General features: G+C 43.8%; 1 protein-coding gene across 1 annotated transcript in view; it reads left to right on the forward strand.

The window, feature by feature from the left end:
* The window catches only part of frmd6 (FERM domain containing 6), a 69,463-nt gene that overhangs the window by 34,894 nt on the left and 10,132 nt on the right, over window positions 1-24,437 (forward strand). The window contains exons 4-9 of the mRNA XM_033988854.2: window positions 5,761-5,840; window positions 6,819-6,895; window positions 7,476-7,662; window positions 11,022-11,177; window positions 19,317-19,382; window positions 19,464-19,532. Of these exons, the coding sequence (XP_033844745.1) occupies window positions 5,761-5,840; window positions 6,819-6,895; window positions 7,476-7,662; window positions 11,022-11,177; window positions 19,317-19,382; window positions 19,464-19,532 (635 nt within the window). The remainder of the gene's footprint in view (window positions 1-5,760; window positions 5,841-6,818; window positions 6,896-7,475; window positions 7,663-11,021; window positions 11,178-19,316; window positions 19,383-19,463; window positions 19,533-24,437) is intronic.

The following is a 24,437-nucleotide window of genomic DNA, read 5'->3' on the forward strand; positions in this document are numbered from 1 at the left end:
ACTATTGTAGCCAGAGCTGCCCTTGGAAAGACTGACAGAAGCACACACATACACACACACCCCTACACACCCCCACACACACATACACACACACACTACTGTTCTAACCACTGAGCCACTGTCGCCCCGCACTTAACTTGGTAAAATAACTATGGCGAGTGCAGTGCTAACACTAAACCAGCGCTCACACCACAACAACGTTAACCCATAGGCTCCGAGGATGAGTTTTTTTCCAGGCCTCACTGTGTTTTTATCCTCGCTCTGGTGTGTGTGATTTTGTTTTTATCCTCGCTCTGGTGTGTGTGATTTTGTCTGTGTTTTTATCTTTGCTCTGGTGCTTGTGATTTGTGTTTTTATCCTCGCTCTGGTGTGTGTGATTTTGTTTTTATCCTCGCTCTGGTGTGTGTGATTTTGTCTGTGTTTTTATCCTCGCTCTGGTGTGTGTGATTTTGTTTTTATCCTCGCTCTGGTGTGTGTGATTTTGTCTGTGTTTTTATCCTCGCTCTGCTGTGTGTGATTTTGTCTGTGTTTTTATCTTTGCTCTGGTGCTTGTGATTTGTGTTTTTATCCTCGCTCTGGTGTGTGTGATTTTGTTTTTATCCTCGCTCTGGTGTGTGTGATTTTGTCTGTGTTTTTATCCTCGCTCTGCTGTGTGTGATTTTGTCTGTGTTTTTATCCTCGCTCTGGTGTGTGTGATTTTGTCTGTGTTTTTATCCTCGCTCTGGTGTGTGTGATTTTGTTTTTATCCTCGCTCTGGTGTGTGTGATTTTGTTTTTATCCTCGCTCTGGTGTGTGTGATTTTGTCTGTGTTTTTATCCTCGCTCTGGTGTGTGTGATTTTGTCTGTGTTTTTATCCTCGCTCTGGTGTGTGTGATTTTGTCTGTGTTTTTATCCTCGCACTGGTGTGTGTGATTTTGTCTGTGTTTTTATCCTCGCTCTGGTGTGTGTGATTTTGTCTGTGTTTTTATCCTCGCTCTGGTGTGTGTGATTTTGTTTTTATCCTCGCTCTGGTGTGTGTGATTTTGTTTTTATCCTCGCTCTGGTGTGTGTGATTTTGTTTTTATCCTCACTCTGGTGTGTGTGATTTTGTTTTTATCCTCGCTCTGGTGTGTGTGATTTTGTCTGTGTTTTTATCCTCGCTCTGGTGTGTGTGATTTTGTTTTTATCCTCACTCTGGTGTGTGTGATTTTGTTTTTATCCTCGCTCTGGTGTGTGTGATTTTGTCTGTGTTTTTATCCTCGCTCTGGTGTGTGTGATTTTGTTTTTATCTTTGCTCTGGTGTGTGTGATTTTGTCTGTGTTTTTATCCTCGCTCTGGTGTGTGTGATTTTGTTTTTATCCTCGCTCTGGTGTGATTTTGTCTGTGTTTTTATCCTCACTCTGGTGTGTGTGATTTTGTTTTTATCCTCGCTCTGGTGTGTGTGATTTTGTTTTTATCCTCACTCTGGTGTGTGTGATTTTGTTTTTATCCTCGCTCTGGTGTGTGTGATTTTGTTTTTATCCTCGCTCTGGTGTGTGTGATTTTGTTTTTATCCTCACTCTGGTGTGTGTGATTTTGTTTTTATCCTCGCTCTGGTGTGTGTGATTTTGTCTGTGTTTTTATCCTCGCTCTGGTGTGTGTGATTTTGTTTTTATCTTTGCTCTGGTGTGTGTGATTTTGTCTGTGTTTTTATCCTCGCTCTGGTGTGTGTGATTTTGTTTTTATCCTCGCTCTGGTGTGTGTGATTTTGTCTGTGTTTTTATCCTCGCTCTGCTGTGTGTGATTTTGTCTGTGTTTTTATCCTCGCTCTGGTGTGTGTGATTTTGTCTATGTTTTTATCCTCGCTCTGGTGTGATTTTGTCTGTGTTTTTATCCTCGCTCTGGTGTGTGTGATTTTGTTTTTATCCTCACTCTGGTGTGATTTTGTCTGTGTTTTTATCCTCGCTCTGGTGTGTTTGGATTTTGTTTTTATCCTCACTCTGGTGTGTGTGATTTTGTTTTTATCCTCGCTCTGGTGTGTGTGATTTTGTCTGTGTTTTTATCCTCGCTCTGGTGTGTGTGATTTTGTTTTTATCCTCACTCTGGTGTGTGTGATTTTGTTTTTATCCTCGCTCTGGTGTGTGTGATTTTGTCTGTGTTTTTATCCTCGCTCTGGTGTGTGTGATTTTGTTTTTATCCTCGCTCTGGTGTGATTTTGTCTGTGTTTTTATCCTCGCTCTGGTGTGTGTGATTTTGTTTTTATCCTCGCTCTGGTGTGTGTGATTTTGTTTTTATCCTCACTCTGGTGTGTGTGATTTTGTTTTTATCCTCGCTCTGGTGTGTGTGATTTTGTTTTTATCCTCGCTCTGGTGTGTGTGATTTTGTTTTTATCCTCGCTCTGGTGTGTGTGATTTTGTTTTTATCCTCACTCTGGTGTGTGTGATTTTGTTTTTATCCTCGCTCTGGTGTGTGTGATTTTGTCTGTGTTTTTATCCTCGCTCTGGTGTGTGTGATTTTGTTTTTATCTTTGCTCTGGTGTGTGTGATTTTGTCTGTGTTTTTATCCTCGCTCTGGTGTGTGTGATTTTGTTTTTATCCTCGCTCTGGTGTGTGTGATTTTGTCTGTGTTTTTATCCTCGCTCTGCTGTGTGTGATTTTGTCTGTGTTTTTATCCTCGCTCTGGTGTGTGTGATTTTGTCTATGTTTTTATCCTCGCTCTGGTGTGTGTGATTTTGTCTGTGTTTTTATCCTCGCTCTGCTGTGTGTGATTTTGTCTATGTTTTTATCCTCGCTCTGGTGTGATTTTGTCTGTGTTTTTATCCTCGCTCTGGTGTGTGTGATTTTGTTTTTATCCTCGCTCTGGTGTGTGTGATTTTGTTTTTATCCTCACTCTGGTGTGTGTGATTTTGTTTTTATCCTCGCTCTGGTGTGTGTGATTTTGTTTTTATCCTCGCTCTGGTGTGTGTGATTTTGTTTTTATCCTCGCTCTGGTGTGTGTGATTTTGTTTTTATCCTCACTCTGGTGTGTGTGATTTTGTTTTTATCCTCGCTCTGGTGTGTGTGATTTTGTCTGTGTTTTTATCCTCGCTCTGGTGTGTGTGATTTTGTTTTTATCTTTGCTCTGGTGTGTGTGATTTTGTCTGTGTTTTTATCCTCGCTCTGGTGTGTGTGATTTTGTTTTTATCCTCGCTCTGGTGTGTGTGATTTTGTCTGTGTTTTTATCCTCGCTCTGCTGTGTGTGATTTTGTCTGTGTTTTTATCCTCGCTCTGGTGTGTGTGATTTTGTCTATGTTTTTATCCTCGCTCTGGTGTGTGTGATTTTGTCTGTGTTTTTATCCTCGCTCTGCTGTGTGTGATTTTGTCTATGTTTTTATCCTCGCTCTGGTGTGATTTTGTCTGTGTTTTTATCCTCACTCTGGTGTGATTTTGTCTGTGTTTTTATCCTCGCTCTGGTGTGTTTGGATTTTGGTGGCTTTGCGTCCTTGATATTGTGGTGGTTGGATTTGTGCGTACATTTTGTGGTAATTTTTAGTAGTAATTAGTGCCTAATTGTGCTGAGAGACACCACAGTTGTCCCATTGTGAAAGAGGACGCCCACAGACAGCTGCGGACCTCTGTTTTAAGACAGAAAGAGAGACGGGGAGAATGAGGAAGGGACAGAGAGATGGAGAGAGCAAGAAAAAGAGAGAAAAATACAGAGGGGAGTAGAGGAGAGAGAGGGTCAGTGGCTGTGGTCAGTCTGGCAGACACTGCGGCTGAACTGTCACATTCCTGGAGTAAACAGTGTGAAATCCCCAAGACAAACAAGGGCCACCCACTGCCACACTGTCCCCCAGCTCCGCCCACCCTCCCAGGCACTGCCCACCCCCCAAGCATCCAGTGGCCCCACCAACTACCACACTGTATTACCCAAGCTCCACCCACCAAACTCCGCCCCTCCAGCACTGCCCACCCCACCCAAGCACCGCCCGACCCAAGTACTGACTGCCCTAACCCACTACCACACTGTCATCCAATCAGAGTGTCGTTGTACTGAGACACATATACTTAGTTACATTTACTTGAGTAATTTTTTTAATTGTATATTTTTGTGTACTTTTTTAAGCTGCATTTAGTTGTAGTAATTTGTAATATTTGTATTGAAGTACCAGTACTGTTACTCGAGTAAAAGTTGTTATTTCTTTTGCCTCCACCCTCCTCCAGCCTCCCAGCACCTCTGCCCCACCCTCCTCCACGCTCCCAGCACCTCTGCCCTCACCCTCCTCCACCCTCCCAGCACCTCTGCCCCCACCCTCCTCCACCCTCCCAGCACCTCTGCCCCCACCCTCCTCCAGCCTCCCAGCACCTCTGCCCCCACCCTCCTCCACGCTCCCAGCACCTCTGCCCCCACCCTCCTCCACGCTCCCAGCACCTCTGCCCCCACCCTCCTCCACGCTCCCAGCACCTCTGCCCTCACCCTCCTCCACGCTCCCAGCACCTCTGCCCTCACCCTCCTCCACCCTCCCAGCACCTCTGCCCCACCCTCCTCCACGCTCCCAGCACCTCTGCCCTCACCCTCCTCCACCCTCCCAGCACCTCTGCCCCACCCTCCTCCACGCTCCCAGCACCTCTGCCCTCACCCTCCTCCACCCTCCCAGCACCTCTGCCCCCACCCTCCTCCACCCTCCCAGCACCTCTGCCCCCACCCTCCTCCACCCTCCCAGCACCTCTGCCCCCACCCTCCTCCACCCTTCTAGCACCTCTGCCCCCACCCTCCTCCACCCTTCTAGCACCTCTGCCCCCACCCTCCTCCACCCTCCCAGCACCTCTGCCCACACCCCGAGCACCAAACTAAAGCACTGTAAACACCAGTAGGCACCAGAGAAAGGGATTTGAAAAGCTAACAGCAATTCTTCCATTGTCTTGATGAGTTCCCAAACAAAACGGGAATGATCCGTTCTGGAAAAGTAGCTGACTCCATAAGCTGGACTTGTTGGTTTGTTCCATAGAAGAGGTTTAATTTGGGTTTTCACTGTGGAAACTTAAACAGCAGCAGAGTGTGGTCCAAACAGCCCCAGGTTATTATTCCAGTCTCTGCACTTGTTCTTTTTCAAATCTGATAAGAAATCTGGTCTAAAACCAATACAAACTCACAAAGAATTACAAATGCAAAAATAATGGAAATTACTATAAAACTCAAGCACTTAAAGGTTCACAATGTAACTTTTCCGGTGTTTGTCTCTATGTAGATGTTAGTGCTTTGCTTGAAATTAGAAAAGTCTGAACTCAAATCCGAAAATATAAACTATTGTCGATTTAAAGGCGTGAGTACATAAAGTTTCAAACTAGAATGTTCCACAGTATGGCATTAAACATGTCAATCGCCATGAAGACAAGAAGGTGATGCCAACAGGCCAGGTTACAGGTCAGATCTGTGAGAGCCAGAACCAAATGCATGTTTTTGAGCAATAAAACACACGCCATTAAATAAATGCGAGATAAGTATGTATAATGCCATATTGTGGAACATTTCTGGCATTTACCTCATGATATTTTAAACTCCTGGACCTGAGATGCATCGTTTTATTGGGACGTAGACTGCCTCAAACCAGTACCAACAAATGTAAAATGTCTTCTGGATAGGAACTGAAACATCTTGATTTTAAAAATGGTGCCCACATGACCTCTGACCTCTGAAACCTTACATAGCTTTATTTTAGCCCACTGTTTAAAAATATATATGAATAATAACAATGATTCTATTTTGCTACAGTCCAATGACAATGAAAAAACATTTAACTTTATGGTTTCCTCTCTTCCACAGATAATGAACATGTTTACATGGAGCTGGACCAGAAGCTCTCAAAGTACTGCCCCAAAGAGTGGAAGAGGGAGGCCAGCAAGGTGAGACCGGAGCCAATCCTTTTCACTGACAAAAATCGAGTTTGTTTTAGACTCGAGGAGGTACATACATACAGATAATTCAAAACACACAGAAGACAAACACACAAACCTTACAACATCATAATTATAAAATTTGAGTGAGTTGTGCAAAGAGCAGCATAGCGTTACCAATCTATATGTTTGAATTTTTAGACCAGTGTTTCTCAAACTGTGGTACATGAGCTCCTTCAGGTGCTACTTGGACAGATGTAGTCCACTTTTACACCTGGTTTAGTCCCTAGATTAGACCTGGAATAGTCCTGTTATAGACCTGGTTTAGTCCTAGATTAGACCTGGAATAGTCCTGTTATAGACCTGGTTTAGTCCTATATTAGACATGGAATAGTCTTATTATAGACCTGGTTTAGTCCTAAACAAAACCTGGAATAGTCCTATTATAGACCTGGTTTAGTGCTAGATTAGTCCCGGAATAGTCCTGTTATAGACCTGGTTTAGTCTTAGATTAGTCCTGGAATAGTCCTGTTATAGACGTGGTTTTGTCCTAGATTAGACTTGGAATAATCCTTTTATAGACGTGGTGTAAACCAAGATTAGTCCTGGAATAGTGCTGTAATAGACCTCGAATAGTCCTGTAATAATCCCTAAACAAAACCTGGAATGGTCCTTTTATAGACCTTGTTTAGGCCTAGATTAGACCTGAAATAGTCCTGTTATAGACCTGGTTTAGTCTCAAATTAGACCTGGAATTGTCCTGTTATAGACCTGTTATAGACCTGGTTTAGTCCTAAATAAAACCTGGAATAGTCCTGTTATAGACTTGGTTTAGTCCTAGATTAGACCTGGAATAGTGTTGTTATAGAGGTTTAGTAGGTGCAGTCTTTAACTTAAATGCACAGAAACTGAACTGAAGCTGAGGCATTATCCTTTAAATTCAGTTTGAGCCTAAATGGCGTCGTGTCATGGTCTATTTTGTTTCAGGGCATTGACCAGTTTGGGCCTCCGATGATCATCCATTTCAGAGCTCAGTATTATGTCGAGAACGGCAGACTCATCAGGTTTGTTTTTATACTTGTGCTAATTATTTATATATTTTTTCCTGTCTTAAAATGTGAAAAACAGTAGTCTATGCTATGTATGCTCACCCCAGTGTCACTTATGATAAAAATACTTTATACTTGGTTACAGACAGAGCACATCGGCCTCATTTTCACTTCAGGCGCTGCTTTTACAGTAAATCTGCACTGGGAAAAAAACCCCAAATGTGACAGATTTTTTTTTCCCATGTATTGGAGCGAAATGTGTCTTGCCCCAGTCCCAAGTCCATGTGTACTGTCTGCATCTAATTATAAAGCATTTTCCAGTTCGAGATTCAGGAAGTGCACACTTAGCATGTTAGTTGTGGTTAGCATTACTGCCTCTGAAATTTGTGAAATTTATAAATTTATAAACTCATCGTGGTGAGTAATTAGGATGCTCTGAATGCATAAGGCCAGTGAGGCGTATCTTTGGACCTCTGCAAACCGTTTAAAATGAACTATTTCTGATTTTTACGTTTTAAAATAAAAAAAAAAATCTGGTGTTTCTTTTATTGTGAATTATTATTAATATTCATGAAAGGCGTCTGTGTTGCTGTAGTGACCGTGTGGCCCGGTACTATTACTACTGGCACCTGAGGAAGCAGGTGCTGTTGTCCCAGTGTATCCAGAGGGAGGAGGCGTATTTCCTGTTAGCCGCCTTCGCTCTCCAGGCTGACCTTGGAAACTTCAAACGCAACAAGCACTTTGGGAAGTACTTTGAGCCCGAGGCCTACTTTCCTCCCTGGGTGAGTACCAGCTCCAAGCCTCCTACTCCTCCTCTCCTCCTCCTACTCCTCCTCTCCTCCTCCTACTCCTCCTCTCCCGCTCGCCTGCTTGCCTCCTCTCTCCCTCTCCTCCTCCTACTCCTCCTCTCCTGCTTGCCTGCTTGCCTCCTCTCCCCCTCTCCCCCTCTCCTCCTCTCCCTTCTCCACCTCTCCCGCTTCTCCTCCTGTCCTCCTCCTTCTCCACTCCCTCTTCTCCTCCTCTACCTCTTCTCTGCCTTCTCTTCCTTTCCTGTTCTCCTCCTCTATCTCTCCTCCTCCTATATTCTCTCTCCTCATTTCCCCTCTCCTCCTCCTCTCCTCTCCCCTCTCCTCTATCTCTCCTCCCCTCCCCTCTCCTCCACCTCTTCCCTTCTCCTCCTCTACCTCTCCTCCTCTTCTTCTAATCTCCTCTGCCTTCTCTTCCTTTCCTGTTCTCCTCCTCTATCTCTCCTCCTCCTTTTCCTCTCCCCCTCCTCTACCTCTCCTCCTCCCCTCCTCCTTTTCTCTCCACCTTTCCCCTCTCCTCCTCTTTCTCCTCCTCCCCTCTTCTCTCCTCTCCCTCACCTCTCTCCTCCTCCTCTCCCCTCTTCTTTAGGTCTCCTCCTCCCCTCCTCTCCCCTCTTCTCTACATCTCCTCCTCTCCCCTCTCCTTCTCTATTCCTCTCTCCTCTTCCTCCCCCCCTCTCCTTTTCTCTCCTCTCTTCCTTACCTCCTCTCCTTCTCTCCTCTTCTCCCCTCTCCTCCTTTCCTACTCTTCTCCTCTCTCCTCTCCTCCTCTACATCTACTCCTCTCCTTTTCTATTCCTCTCCTTCTCTCCTCTACTCCTCCTCTCCCCTCTTCTCTGCCTCTTCTCCTCTCCCCTCTCCTTCTCTCTTCCTCTTCTTCTCTCCTCCTCTCCTCTGCATCTCCTCCTCTCCCCTCTCCTTCTTTCCCCCTCTCCTCCTCTCCCCTCTCCTTCTCTCCTCCTCTCCCTTTCCTCCTCCTCCTCTCCTCCTCTCCCTCTTTCTTTCCCTCTCTCTCCTCTCCTCTCTTCTCCTCTTCTCCCCTCCCCTCTCCTCTCCCTTTCCTCCTCTCCTCCTCCCCTCCTCTCCTTCTCTCTCCTCTCTTCCTTTCCTACTCTTCTCCTCTCTCCTCTTCACCTTTCTGTCCATGTTAAATATTACTAGTTGTCTGTGATCTCTTTTCTTTGTGTATATGTACATATGTGAAGAACTGGGCTAAATACTGTATTCTGTATTTAAACATGTTTATTTTTAGTGGTTCCAGCCACAGTGAGTTTGTCAGACTGTCTGCAACCTCCTTTGGTCCTCACTCCAGCGGAGACTTGGGGATCATAAAACTGGGGCGTTGTATTTTTGTCTCTTCGAGTGGCACATGACACATGGCTGGTCAGGCTGAAACTGTCGTAACGGCAGCAGCGATCGCAATAGACCCACCATCATAATTTTAGGGTTAAAAATGATTTCCTCCTCTCCTCTTCTCCTCCTCCTTCTGGCTCTAATTCACTTTACACTGGAAAACTGTGGCCCCTCTCGCTGTTTGTATTAACCCGCTCTACATGATCCTGGGGTTTTTATTTCACTGTTATGTCTGTAAATCAAGATATGAACATTAATAACAGACAAATCAGACACTTTCATCCCCGAGGTCGCTCCTGCTAGTGTTAGCAACATGTTTGATTGACAGTGTTGCTGAGCACCTGCTCCCTGCTAAACCAAGGGGCGTTACCTTCAACAGTCTCACTCTAGATTGGCTCTTTGGTTGCTATTATACTCACAGTCGGAATTCCAAATATGGAACTCTGCTCCAAATTCTCCCCTATAATGGCTAGTCTTGATGAGCTTCATTGGGAGCTGAATGCTGTGGGTGACGTCACACTCACAGTCCACTTCTTTATACAGTCGGCTTTTGCTCATGGGTAAAAGCCTTTAGGTTACACTTTATTGTCCTCGTTTAGGGAAATTTGTCATTTGCATTTGCCCCATACTTTACTGCCAGAACCTGTCTGAAGCAGTGGGACCATCTCCGGATATTGAGCTGGTCTTGGTCAGCTCAGTTGGAGGATTTGACCTATTGTGCCTGCTTTTAATGTTCACATTTCAGTCCCAAAAAATACCGAGATATAAATTTTTGTCCCTTTGGCCCACCCTTACTCCTGAAGATTGCTCAAATTATGTTATGTCTTATTCCTTCCAATGAGTTTATCCCTTTACTACACAGCATCACACTTCTCTTAAGGCACGATAAAGACACATCTAATCCCTGGGTACAGGCACACCCATGCTTCACTCTGCACTTCCTGTGATTAGCCTCATGCAGCCACTCGAACAGGAGCTCAGGAAACTGTTTGAAGATCAGCTCTATCTCTCCTTTCTCCCTCCTCTCTCTTTCTTCCCCTTTTTATCTCTATCTCTCCTTTCTCTCTCCCACCTCACTCTCTGTCACCCCCCTTCGCTGTCTCGTCTCTTTCTTCTCCATCTCTCTCTCTCTCATTCTTTCTCTCCCTCTCACACTGTCTCTGTACTTATACACCTCTTTCTCCTTCTCTTGTCCATACATCTCTCTCTCTCTCATTCTTTCTCTCCCCTTACACACTCTCTCTTACTCCCTCTGTCTCTCTCCCTTCTTACACACCTCTTTCTCTTTTCCGCTCTTCTTCTCTCTCCTTTCTCCTAATTTGTCAGTCTCTGTGTTCTCTCTCTTCCTCTTTCTATCTCTGACCTTCATCCCTTCTCTCTCTTACCCTCCTCCCTCAGCGCCTCCCACTCTTCCCCTCTTTTACATACTCTCTCGCTCCCCCTCTCCCACCCTCCCTCTGACTCTTCCTCTGTCCCTTTCACTTCCTCTATCTCTTGCTTTTTAACCCCTCTCCTTTGTCCTCCTCACCCCTCTTTCTCCTCCTCTCTCTTTTTTCATCCTTCCCTCACTCAGCTTACATTCTCGGTGTAAATCCTGACATATGAACCTGGTTTTCCTCTTCGCTGCTGCTGGATTTGGGCTCAGTATTTTCAGGCTGACTTCAGTTTGCCCTCCAGCCTTGAGCTTTGATTCCACACCTGCTAATGCTAATGCTAATGCTAACTTGCAGCTAAACTGTGTCAGCTGTGTAAATACAGGTGATGTCATGCCTGCAAAATGTGGTCTCATTCTGTGTTGTGAAATTGTGACTGAGGCTTTGTGAATCCCTGGTAACTATATATATATATATATATATATATATATATATATATATATATATATATATATATATTTTTTTTTTTTTTATATTATATTTTTATATATATAATGATAATGTCTTTTCCCTTTCTGCTCTGTCTCTCCCTCTCTCTGCTCTGTTCAGGTCATCGATAAACGTGGGCGGGACTACATCCTGAGACACATCCCCCTGATGCACAAAGACCAGTTTGCTCTGACGGCGTCGGAGGCTCACCTCAAATACATCAAAGAATGCGCTCAGCTGGACGACGTCACCGTTCACTACTACAGACTTTACAAGGTCTGGGCTCTAGGGGGCAGCATTTTTATTACAGTGGTCCCTCATTTATCGCGGGGGTTATGTTCTAAAAATAACCCGCAGTAGGCAAAATCCGCAAAGTAGTCAGCTTTATTTTTTACAATTATTACATGTGTTTTGCAGCTGTAAAACCCCTCACCATGCACTTAATACACTTTTCTCAGACAGGCAACATTTTCTCACATTTCTCTCTTGTTTAAACACTCAAAGTTTAAACCTTCGTATATTATATCCTTATTTCTCAATGATCACTTTAAATTTGTTGTTCACAAATTTCTTAAGTGCCGTGTGCAGAAGTGTTCAGCCTCCTTTTTCTTGAATGCAACCAATTGCTTTTATAAGTTGCCTGATGATTTTGGAAAGACTGAGTGTTGACCTCATGACTGTGACCTGTGTGTAATCTTGTCTCAGTATAAATGCTGTGAAGGACACACAAGTTTGTTAAGAGAGTGTTGGGGAGCAAACCACAAAATGAAGTCAAAGGAGTATAGTTGGAAATCACGGGGTGTCCAGGCCCTCCCTTTGCTGACTAATGTCCCCCTCTCCCTTTCTTACTGAACCAGTAAGTTTTTTTATTCTGCTCCGTTACTTTATGTAAAACATGTCACATGTTCAAAGTAAAGTCCAAACATGCCGAAAAGGCAAGTGGATGTTAGGTCATATTTCTGTCTGCCAAAGCACAGAGTAAGTTACTAAGCTTCAGTGTTTGCCGAATATAATGTTGTAGACTTTGAAGAGTGAATATTTATAGCTTAATGTTGTGGGGATCCTGAAAAGGAAAGAGGAGGCAGGCTGTTAGAAAACTTTGACCGTGCTCAGTATCAGGTAAATTAGAAGTTTTGGTTTAGAAATTTAGGACACAATACCAGAGGGAAATGCTGAGTATATGCTTGATAGGTGTAATACCTGAACTCATAAGATGCTGGACACTTAGTGGCTGACCAGGGTGTTCTGAGATAAAACATCAAATGCTGCCAACTGAATGAACAGCAGCACAGGTCACAACACAAGTCACAACTGCGCAAACAAATAGCACAACTCGCGTTTTAGCCATTGGGTTTTAACGTGTGCTAAGCGCAGTGCATTTTCTTACCGGTAAGAGAAGAAACAGTGTCTCACAGCCAAAGTGTTGTCCTTAATAATATCCGCATTCAATCACAGTCTGCAGCGTCCGTGCGTAGATTTGAAACCGAACATATAATATGAGCCAAACTCTACCAAAAAGCTCCTCCTTGGTCCTGGTAAAAGCGACATTCCCAGGTAAATGCTTAAAGATGCAGCCACAAGAGTCCACGTATAGTGCCATAATCACCCTCCTTCACTCAGGTAACCGCAGAGTAAAATTAAGTTATCAAAAAGCACGTGCTCCGCAGCGTTGCCTTTGTTATTAATCGCATAAGGAGAAAATAAAAGTGAACTAAAGGAATTATAGTCATAAAGTGATTAAAAGCTTGGATAATATTTTTTGCTTAGCATTTGCCATTAATTTACATTAAAAAAAGAATGTTGGAGTAAAAATGAGATGTAACGCTTCTCTTTAATCTTTAATTGGTTCTTCACATACCGTAAATTTCGGACTACAGAGCGCACCTTGATATAAGCCGCACCAGCTAAATTTGAAGAGAAAATCAATTTTGTACATATATAAGCCGCACCTGAATAAAAGCCGCAGGTTTTCATATTGTAACATGAGATATTTACACAGAAAGACGGTGCACCGACACGCTTTTTTTTAAACTGTGCCTGAAAATTGGCACCAACACGACAACAACACGGGATGAACACATCTGCAGGTTTAGAAAATAAAGCTGCACCAACACGGAAAATCTGCTTTTATTTCCTCTGAAAACTTTTGTTGTCTTTTTACATTGACCAAGTTGCATTCATTGATGTCGAGCTTACGTGCAGTGGCTCTATTTCAGGGGTCGGCAACTCGCGGCTCCGGAGCCGCATGCGCCTCTTTCAGCCTTATACTGCGGCTCTGCGTGGCTTGGGAACTGACACAGACACAGCTCACAGTCCTGCGTAAAGAGCCCTGATTTTCAGACGTTGTGCGCACAGGGGTCAGGAGCAACTTTGGCCCGTCCCTAATGACACACTAATAAGCTCGTCCGTAGATGTATCATGAAAATCCTGCTGGAAATCGCCACAGAAATCTATTTGATGTAGTAGCAAGTATATTATCTGCTCTTGTCTCCGCGGTGACGTATCACGTATAACACATCAGACACGACGCACAAAAGTAGAGCCACAAGCGAGTGAAAATGAGCCAAAACAAAAGTCTTTGGAGATCTTTTTAACAAAGGGGAAAAGGACAACTGAGGAGCCAGAAGAAGAGACTACGACCTCCAAGAAAAAGAAAGATAAATTTAACAGACAATGCCTACTTAAAATCTGGGTTTGTCGCTACAGGTGACTCACGCACAGTCCGCTCTGCGTAACATACGGGAAAAGCAAATAAGGCAATGAAACCTTCAAAACTGCTTTGGCACATGGGGAATAAGCACCTGGGATTAAACGATACGCTACGAGTTTTTTTGTTGTTGTTTTTTTAAAGAAACTGCGGAGTAGAGTAGACATAATCACATAATCAGCGCGATGCATGATGCAGCGGTTTGGTGAGTTGTATTTTTTTAATGCACTTAAGTTGTTTTTGCCATATTTATCTGCCACGTGTAGAAGGCTTGTCCGTGAAAGTAAAACCTACATTATTCCGTTACATTATTGTTATTATACAGTGTTATCTTCATTTTAGATGTCAAAAAGTATTTGCGGCTCCCAGTGTTTTATTTTATGTGGAAAGTGGGTCCAAATGGCTCTTTGCGTGTTAAAGGCCGACCCCTGCTCTGTTTCCTTTCTGTTTCTTTATCTTAAAAACTGCATCATATCCATTTCATGATGCGCAAAATGATCGTTCAAAATCAAAACTAGTGAATTCTTCAGAGCAGAATCTTTCCCCACGTCTGTCTCACTTTTACGTTTACAGCTAGAGAGCGCCCCCCAGGGTCCGTTATCCAGTAAAATTCCATATATAAGCCGCACTGCTGTAAAAGCTGCAGGGTTCAAAGCGTGGAAAAAAAGTAGCGGCTTATAATCCGAAATTTACGGTAGCTTATTTGTAAATAAATTAAACTGCTTACTGTATACCTTTTCATTGTCCTCCATCCATCCAGTTTCTTCCGCTTATTCAGCTCTGGGTTGTGTGGGCAGCAGTCTAAGCAGGAACTCCCAGATTTCCCTCACTCCGGACAGGTAATCCAGCTCCTCCGGTGGGACCCCAAGGCATTTCCAGGCCAGCCAAGGGACATCGTCCCTCCAGTGAGTCCTGAGTCTTCCCCAGGGCCTCCTCCCAGTGGGACATGCCCAGAACACCTCCCTAGGGAGGCAGCCAAGAGGCATCCTGAGCAGATGCCCGAGAGAGCTTTAACTTTTGACTCAGCTCCTTCTTCACCACAACAGACCGATACAGCGACCACATCACTGTAGACGCTGCACCGATCTTTCTGTCAATCTCACAGTCCATCCTTCCCTCACTCCTGAACAAGACCCCGAAATACTTGAACTCCCCCACTTGAGGCAGGCAAGCCACCTTTTTTGGGTTGAGAACCATGGCCTCGGATTTGGAGAAGCTGATTCTCATCCCAGCCGCTTCACACTCTGCTGCAAACCGCCCCAGTGCCTGCTGCAGGTCCTGGCTCAATGAAGCCATCAGGACAACATCATCTGCAAACAGCAGCAATGAGATCCTGTGGTTCCCGAACCAGGCCCCCTCCGGCCCCTGGCTGCGCCTAGAAATTCTGTCCATAAATATAATGAACAGAACCGGTGACAAAGGGCAGCCCTGGCGGAGTCCAACATGCACCGGGAACAGGTCTGACTTACTGCCGGCAATGCAAACACAGCTCCTGCTCCAGTCATACAGGGACCGGACAGCCCTTAGCAAACAGCCCCTGGACCCCATACTTTCGGAGCACCTCCACAGGACATCACGACATGATCAAATGCCTTCTCCAGATCCACAAAACACATGTGGACTGGTTGGGCAAACTCCCATGATCCCTTGAGGACCCGATGGAGAGTATAGAGCTGGTCCAGTGTTCCACGACTGGGACAAAAACCACCTGTAAACAGTGTGGGTGAAGCATTGTTTCCGCCTTTTGAGGTGTCGGACTATTTGTCAGAATCTCTTTGAGGCCGTTTGATAGTCCCCCTCCATGGCCTCCTCGAACTTCTCTCAACCCCCAGTTTTTGCCTCCATGACCGCACGAGCAGTGGCACGCTTGGCCCGTCAGTATTTGTCACCTGCTTCAGGAGTGGGGGTCCGCCACTGGGTTTAGGGGCTGCCGCAGCAACAAGCACCGCAGACCTTATAACCACACCTATGAGCAGCAGCATCGACAATAGAGGTTGAGAACATGACCCACTTGGAGTCCATGTCCCTAGCGTCCCCCCAGGATCAGGGAGAAGCTCTCCCGGAGGTGCGAGTTGAAGACTCCCCTGACAGAACAAACTGGCTGGCACAGAAGTCCAATAACAAAACACCGCTCGGGTTTAGATCAGGGAGGCAGTTCTTCCCAATCACGCCCCTCCAGGTGTCACTGGGCATTGAAGTCCCCCAGGAGAACAACGCAGTCCCTGGTCGGTGCACTGTCTAGTACCCCTCCCAGGGGACCTGTCCCTGACCCGAAGGCACAGGGACCCTCTCGTTCACAGGGGTGAACTTGCAACATGTGGCTGCTTAGTTGTGGGGCAGTGAGCAAACCCAGGCCAGCTTGCCGCACTCCCCGCAGGCATCGCCAGAGAAGTGAAGAGTCCAGCCCCTCACAAGGAGTTGGGTTCCAGAGCCCAAGCTATGCGTGGAGACGAGGCCGACTATATCTAGTCAGTAGCGCTCAACCTCCTGCACAAGCTCCGACTCCTTCCCCCCCAGCAAGGTGACATTCCATGTCCCCAGAGCCAGTCTCCATGTCCTGATATCCGGTCGTCGAGGCTTTTTCATTGTTCAAAGTCGAGTCCCGCTCGGACCAAGTTCTGTCGTTGTGTCCTTAGGCAAGACACTTCACCCACACTGCCTAGTATGAAAGTGGTGTGTGCGTGAATGATAGGTGGTGGTCGGAGGGGCCGATGGCGGAGATTGGCAGCCTCGCTTCCGTCAGTCTGCCCCAGGGCAGCTGTGGCTACAATAGTAGCTTACCATCACCAAGTGTGGAAATGAATAAATAATGAGACTTTGACAAGCCTGTAAAGCGCATTACAAGTGTAAGCCATTATTATTATTATTATTATAAATATTCACTAGTAGGCTAATAATAGCCTCATCAAATGAACATAGTTATTGAATTTATTATGAGGTATCATTACAACAACCTGGAAGGATAGTTGTAATTTCCATCGATCGAAACTGAGTGTTTCGCCCCTGCAAAGGAGCACACCAAACAGGTCAGAGAAAAAATTGTGTCGAAGTGTAAAGTGTGGCTTGGATCTGAAAAGATTTCCCAGGTGTTGAACATCTCAAGGAGCACTGTTCAATCCATCATCCAAAAATGGAAAGAATATGGCACAACTGCAAGCCTACTCAGACATGGCTGTCCACCAAAACTTACAGAACGAACAAGAAGACACTCATCAGAGATGCAGCCAGGAGGCTCATGGTGACTCTGGAAGAGCTGCAGAGATCCACAGCTCAGGTGGAGGAATCTGTTCACAGGACAACTATTAGTCGTGCATTACACAGATCTGGCCTTTATAGAAGAGTGGCAAGAAGAAAGCCATTGTTTAAAACCATCCATAAGAAGTCTTGTTTACAGTTCGCTAGAAGTCATTTGGAGGACACAGCAAACATGTGGCAGAAGAAGCTCTGGTCTGATGAGACCAAAATCAAACTTTTTGGCCTAAAAGCAAAATGCTACATGTGGAGGAAAACTAACCCTGCACATCACTCTGAACACACCATCCCCACAGTCTAACACAGTGGAGGCAGCATCATGCTGTGGGGGCTTTTCTTCAGCTGGAACAGTGAAGCTGGTCAGAGTCAATGGGAAGATGGATGGAGCTAAATACAGGTCAAACTTGGAAAAAAACCCTTTGGAGTCTGCAAAAGACTTGAGACTGGAGCGGAGGTTCACCTTCCAGCAGGACAACGATTATAAACATAAAGCCAAACTGACAATGGAATGGTTTAAAGCAAAACATATTCATGTGTTAGATGTGGCCCAGTCAAAGTCTGAACCTAAATCCAATTGAGAATCTGTGGCAAGATCTGAAAACTGCAGCTCACAAATGGTCTGTATCAAATCGGAGAGAGAAGCCAAGAAAATGGGCAAAAATTTGAGTCAGGTGTGTAAAGCTGGTGGAGACATACACCAAAAGACTTGCAGCTGTAAACTGCAGCAAAAGGCAGTTCCACAAAGTATTGACTTTGGGGGGCTTAATACTTTTGCACACTGCACTTTTCAGTTGTTTTTTTAATTTTTTATTTTTTTTTATCTGGAAATTATGTAAAATTTTCTTTCTACTTCATACTTATGTACCATATTATGTTACTTATTCACATAAAATGCAAATAAAATATTTAAATATGTGGTTGTGATTTGACAAAATTTGAAAAGGTTTCAGGGGGATGAATAGTTTTGCAAGCCACCGTACAGCTCGTCTTCATTCAACAACTCATCTCTTGTGCGCCCTGTGCGCGTTCACACTTGTTAGATCTTTATCAGTGCGCTCCTCAAATGTGCTGTACCGCAACAATAAGTAGGAACCAATATTATTATGAAGAAAGTAAATAATGTATCCAGCATAGTATAATAAATAATATTCACTGTTAATAAAATAAATACAAAGTAATAAACTAAATAGTAATGACCCAAATACATGTTAATACATAAAATAATATATGTCAAATAAATCAAAGGTTACATAAATTTGTCTGAATGCATTCTGTACTGTACAGGAGACATGACACGTCCTTTAGCCAGTCAGGACACAGAACGCAATGCATGTTCACACACTGGAAAAAAAAGCATGCAAAATTGCACTGAAAAAAAAAATCTGCGAGACCGCGAAAGGTGAACCGCAATATAGTGAGGGACCACTGTATACTAGTGTAGTCTGTGTAATCCCTCAGCCGTCAAGGTACAGTCCATAGTAACAGAAAAAGTATATAGTATTTTAGTATAGTATTTATAGTGAAGGTATTTGGCTGCTCGTCCAAGCCACTTTTTCAGTTCTGGTCAGATTACTGCTTTATTACCTTCCATTGCTGGATATAAGGCACACTGCCTTATATCCAGCGATAGAAGGTAACAAAGTACAAGTAGTAAAGTACTGTACTTAAGTAGAATTTTTAGGTATCTGTACTTTACTTAAGTACATTTTAGAGCGCATACATTTTACTTTACTTCAACACATCTGAGAGCAGTATTTGTACTTTCTACTTCACTGCATTTATGAACATTTTACCATGTTTGTGGAAACATCCTGACTAAAGTTTTCGAGTTCAAGCTTTGGTTTTAAGCAAAACAAAATTAAATACACAAAACTCATGGCGAAATCTAAAATTGCTTTGTATTGTTACTGGTGAACATAATATGTGACATTCTGAATCAGTATCTTCCCACATTTAATATTTTAAGAAATACTTAAGTAAAAGTATCAAGCAATGTACTTTAAGTATTTAAGTAGATTATTTTTACTTTTACTTGATGTTACATAGACTTAGCCAACAAACAGTTTCTGTCTAATGAGCTACACTAAGTAAACACCAGGCAAGTTAGTTTCAGTGTAGTTAGCTCCTCCCTTCAGACAGATAGAAGACAGTGTCCAGCAGTAATCTGACCAGAACTGAAGAACATTGTACTATTGGAGCCACAGTGTCTTGTCTAAGGATACAGTACCAGTATGTTCTGCTCGGAGGGGAGTTTGGGCCAGCAACCTTTGGGATTTAAACAATATTACATATTATATTTCTGTGTGTCGTATATAGCACATAGGAGAACATGTGACAAACCACTGGCTTTTCTGTGTATTTATTTCAGGACCTTTTATTTCCCCCCAAAGTTAGATCAAGCTTTTTTTATTACTGTATTTTTTATGCTTTATTCTCACTATTACATTGTTCTTCAGGACAAAAAAGAAGTTGAAGCCTCTCTGACGTTAGGACTGACTTTACGTGGGATCCAGATATTTCAGGTACTAATATTGAAAGTATTAAATATATTGTACATTTTAAAAGAAAATTCTAATTCAGTTGATTTTGTTTTTTTGCCTCAGAACGTGGGCTCAGTGAGGCAGCTCCTGTACGACTTCCCCTGGACCAATGTAGGAAAGCTAGTTTTTGTGGTAAGTTTTATAATCTCTACAGCTGCCTAAACACTTGTCCTGGTTTAGTCCTGCTTTGAGCCAGGTCTAGTCCAGATGTAGACTTGATTTTTGGTCCTCTGCTAGTTCTGGTTTAGTCCTGGTTTAGTCCTGGTGCAGATTTTGTTTGGTCCTTTACTAGTCCTGGTTTAGTCCTGGTTTAGTCCTAATACAGATTTGGTTTGGTCCTTTGCTACTCCTGGTTTAGCCCTGGTTTAGCCCTGGTTTAGTCCTGGTTCAGTCCTGGTTTAGCCCTGGTTTAGTCCTGGTTCAGTCCTGGTTTAGCCCTGGTTCAGTCCTGGTTCAGTCCTGGTTTAGTCCTGGTTTAGTCCTGGTTTAGTCCTGATACAGGTTTGACTTGGTCCTTTGCTAGTTCTGGTTTAGTCCTGGTTTAGTCCTGGTTTGTTCCTGATGCAGACAAATCTTCTGAACACCAAATAAACTTAACTTTTCCTAAACTTTCTCTCTTTCCTTTGGTCAAATCCCATTTTCCTTTTATTGTTCTGTATTTGTGCTTTAATGTGCTTCTTCAAACTCCTGTTTTACCTTTCACTGGAACTAATCTGGAATCTCCAAATGCTCTGGTTTTATGTGTTCACAGATGTGCCTTATGTGCCCCTTAGGTTTTGCTCTACATTCATCCAATGTAAAGACAGGGATTTATTTTTAAAGCTCCATGGTGTAAGTGTTCTGGTGGGGGATCTGTTCTTCATTTGAATGTTCCACTGTAGGGCATTACATTTACATATATATAAACGGACAAAGCTAACCCGGTAGCTGCCATGTTGCAAACAGGAAGTGATCATGGGTGCACTTCCGGCTCCATCGACTCAGCTCCAATTCACTTTACATAAGAAAACTGTAACTGCTGCTTCGTCATTCTGGTCTTAAATGTTAAATGTTCATATTAACCCACCCTATATAATCTTGGGGTTTTTATTTCACTATTGTGTCTGTAAATCAAGATATGAACATTAATAACAGGCAAATCAGGTGCCTTCTTTCCCCGAGGTCGCTCCTGCTACCACTAGCAACAGATTTGATTGGCAGGGTTGCTAAGCACCTGCTCTCTGCTAAAGCAGCAGAGAGCAGCCTCCACAGCGGTTTTCTCCTGATGAATTTTCTAGCTTGTTTTGAAAGTTGAGTTTATTCCTAATTTTAGCAGCAGCGCCTGTCTAACCCGTGCTTCTTGACTAAACGCTTCCTGTTTTCTGGTTGGGTTTTTGCGGTGGCCATGTTGTCTGGAGCCTGGTGAGAGTGAAACAGGACTTTGGCTCTGTGGTTTCGACTCTATTTTGGCCCTGCGTCCCGCCCTGGGTCAAAATAACAGGCTTCTCTATGCTGCACTCCACCCTAATGTCACGTCATGCTAAACAACCACATCACCTCAAGCACGGAGGGTGGAGAGCACTGCAAAAACACTGTATTTACTGTTAAAGGCACACTGTGGAACTTTTCTGGCAAAGGAGGTGTAGATGGTATTGTTTTGCCAGCAATAATCTACAGCAGGGGTCGGGAACCTTTTTAGCCGAGAGAGCCAAAAAAGTCACATATTTTAAAATGTATTTCCGTGAGAGCCATACAATATTTTTTAACTCTGAATACAACTAAATGTGTGAATTTTTAAACAAGACTAACAATGTTAGAGCATAAGAAGTCTCTGAATGTATTGTTAATATATATTTTTTTATAACATCTGTGGGAGCCAAGTTTTGGTTGACGTTTGGTAATGCGCAAATTCAGAGTGTTAATATTTTAATGTTAATAAATGATATTTTATGTTAATATTTGATTTATATGTATACGCTACACTTGTTTTATTGCATTAATGTTGATTTTGAAAAATATCTTAGGATTGTCATTATTGATGTTTTACGTAAATATGTTACCATCACTTTAAGAGTGATGGCGCGCACGAGGGAAAACAGCACGTGCTGTGAGAACGTGTGAGGCAGCGCATAAAGATGGAGCCAAGCCGTTTTCTTACTGTATTATTGTTTATTTTTGAGAATTACTTGATTTGATTACTTCTGTATTTATGTATAATTTATTCATTACTTATTGTGTGTCACCTAAGATTTACCTGAGCGCCAGATGCAGTCATCAAAAGAGCCATATCTGGCTCGCGAGCCATAGGTTTCCAACCCCTGATCTACAGTATGGCATTAAATTTATTGATGCTCTGTAGCTGATGTCATCAACATTCCCTGGGGGTGTGATGCTAACCGGAGGCATTGCTTTGCCTGAGGTTTTGTTAGACTTTAATCTGAGCTTTGTTTTAACACAATCTGACCAGAGAGTACTCACTTACCTGGAACTACACCAGGTGAGCTGATTTGTGCTGTTAAACAAGTCTCTATTAAATAACATTACAGTCACAAGCTAGCAACAGTTTTTCAGTTAGTCACGCAGATCTGACTTGTAACTTTGCCTGATTGCCTAACCTCCTTGTCTCCATGGAGATGGATAAGTTATATGCCATACTGTGGAGCTTTCCAGGCATATGGTATGGTATGCTTTTATTTGGACAGGGACAGTGCACAGTAATACACTGACCTAAAAAAAACAGGAAAGATATATGGTGCCAGGTTGTAGCAAAAATACTAATTTCCACCTGTAGTCCCTGGACAGGCTGATGTTAAGTAAGAGTAACAGTTTGGTGTAGATGGATGAAAGACCTGTAAACATATGGTACATAGATGTAATACAACACATCTCACCCCTCAAATGTGCCAATCAATAGTATTCATAAAGGCAAGTAGGTGGCGGACCTCCAACCTCACAGTTACATAGAGGATTTGACTTGTTTTGCCTGGTTCCTGCATGGGTTCAATGTTTTTAGTTTCAAGCTACATCCGGTCCATGAAGTAGGGTCTTTGTGTTTAACTTGAGAGAGTGTTTCCTTTCTACTGCCAGATTTTCTTTCTTCAAATGAGAAAAATAGATAAATATTCTGAAGTTATTTAAATCAGACCTATTCTGCAAAATCAACTCCCGTTTTCACTTCCACTGGTACACGCCCACTGTGACGTACGCGCCCACTGTGGCACGCCCACTGTGGCACGCCCACTGTGACGTACACTCCCACTGTGACACAGCCACTGTGACATGCCCACTGTGATGTATGCGCCCACTGTGACATACATGCCCACTGTGACATGCCCACTGTGACGTACACTCCCACTGTGACATACATGCCCACTGTGACATGCCCACTGTGATGTACACTCCCACTGTGACATACATGCCCACTGTGACATGCCCACTGTGACGTACACTCCCACTGTGACATACATGCCCACTGTGACAGCCACTGTGACACGCCCACTGTTACGTACACTCCCACTGTGACACAGCCACTGTGACATGCCCACTGTGATGTACACTCCCACTGTGACATACATGCCCACTGTGACATGCCCGCTGTGATGTACACTCCCACTGTGACATACATGCCCACTGTGACATGCCCACTGTGACGTACACTCCCACTGTGACATACATGCCCACTGTGACACAGCCACTGTGACATGCCCACTGTTACGTACACTCCCACTGTGACACAGCCACTGTGACATGCCCACTGTGATGTACACTCCCACTGTGACATACATGCCCACTGTGACATGCCCGCTGTGATGTACACTCCCACTGTGACATACATGCCCACTGTGACATGCCCACTGTGATGTACACTCCCACTGTGACATACATGCCCACTGTGACACAGCCACTGTGACACGCCCACTGTTACGTACACTCCCACTGTGACACAGCCACTGTGACATGCCCGCTGTGATGTACACGCCCACTGAACACGCCAGCTGTGACATACTCCCCCACTGTGACACACACGCCCACTGCGACATCCGCGCCATGGCCACTGTGACGTACGCCCCCACTGTGACAGATGTGCCCACTGTGACGTATGCACCCACTGTACATGCCCATTGTAACGGACTCACTGTGACGTAAGCACTTCCTTCTCCAGTTTTATTTTCTTTATCAGTAATACTCGTAAGATTCGGCAGCGTTGCGTAGTCATTTTGGTACAAATGAAAAAAAATTGCTCATAGGGGGCGCTCATAGGGGGCGCTCATAGGGGGCGCTCATAGGGGGCGCTCATAGCATGCGACGCTTGTTGTGATGATGTTTATGGCGACAGCAGCTCCCATTGGACACTGCAGTTTTCTAATGCAGAAGTCAGCAGACTTGTTACTTTTATTAAATTGTTTTAGATGAATATTGTGATTTAAAATGTGTAAATTCTAACATAATTATCGACACGGTCAGAGATGAGAATTATGGAGACACAAGCACAATATGCTTGCTTTAAACTTTTAACTTCTCATGTAGATGCTGAGTTTTTGCAGTGCAGGCAGAGCGCAGTTGGGAGGGTCAATAAACACCAGATGTTTTTAGAGGAATTTGGCTCAAATGGAACAAACGTGTCCTGAAACGTGGACTGAACACGATGCTGCTGAGAAACTCTGGTTTTGACAAACTTTTAAGTAATCCACATATGTATATTTTATTAGAAAAGGTTGAACAATGTTGGTAGAAGACATATGAAATATGAGCTGATAAACTAATGCAAAAATCCCATGCATTTCAGAACATGTACAACTACTGCTATAACTACTACTACCACCACTACTACTACTACTAGCCTATAAACTTATGAAATAAACTCTAAACAATGTAAAATAGAAGCAATAGAGATTCACTGATCTCTTGTTGTATAAACTACATTTAAATATGTTTTCATGATGTCTTTCTCTTTGTAAATCTGTTGTATGACAGCCTAACATGACTCATACGCTGTGTGTCCAGCTGGCAGGGCATCTGAAATTCCTCTGATTCTGCGTTGAAAGATTTCTCTAAAAA

Source organism: Periophthalmus magnuspinnatus, chromosome 22, assembly GCF_009829125.3.
Source record: "Periophthalmus magnuspinnatus isolate fPerMag1 chromosome 22, fPerMag1.2.pri, whole genome shotgun sequence".
Taxonomy (NCBI): Eukaryota; Metazoa; Chordata; class Actinopteri; order Gobiiformes; family Gobiidae; genus Periophthalmus; species Periophthalmus magnuspinnatus.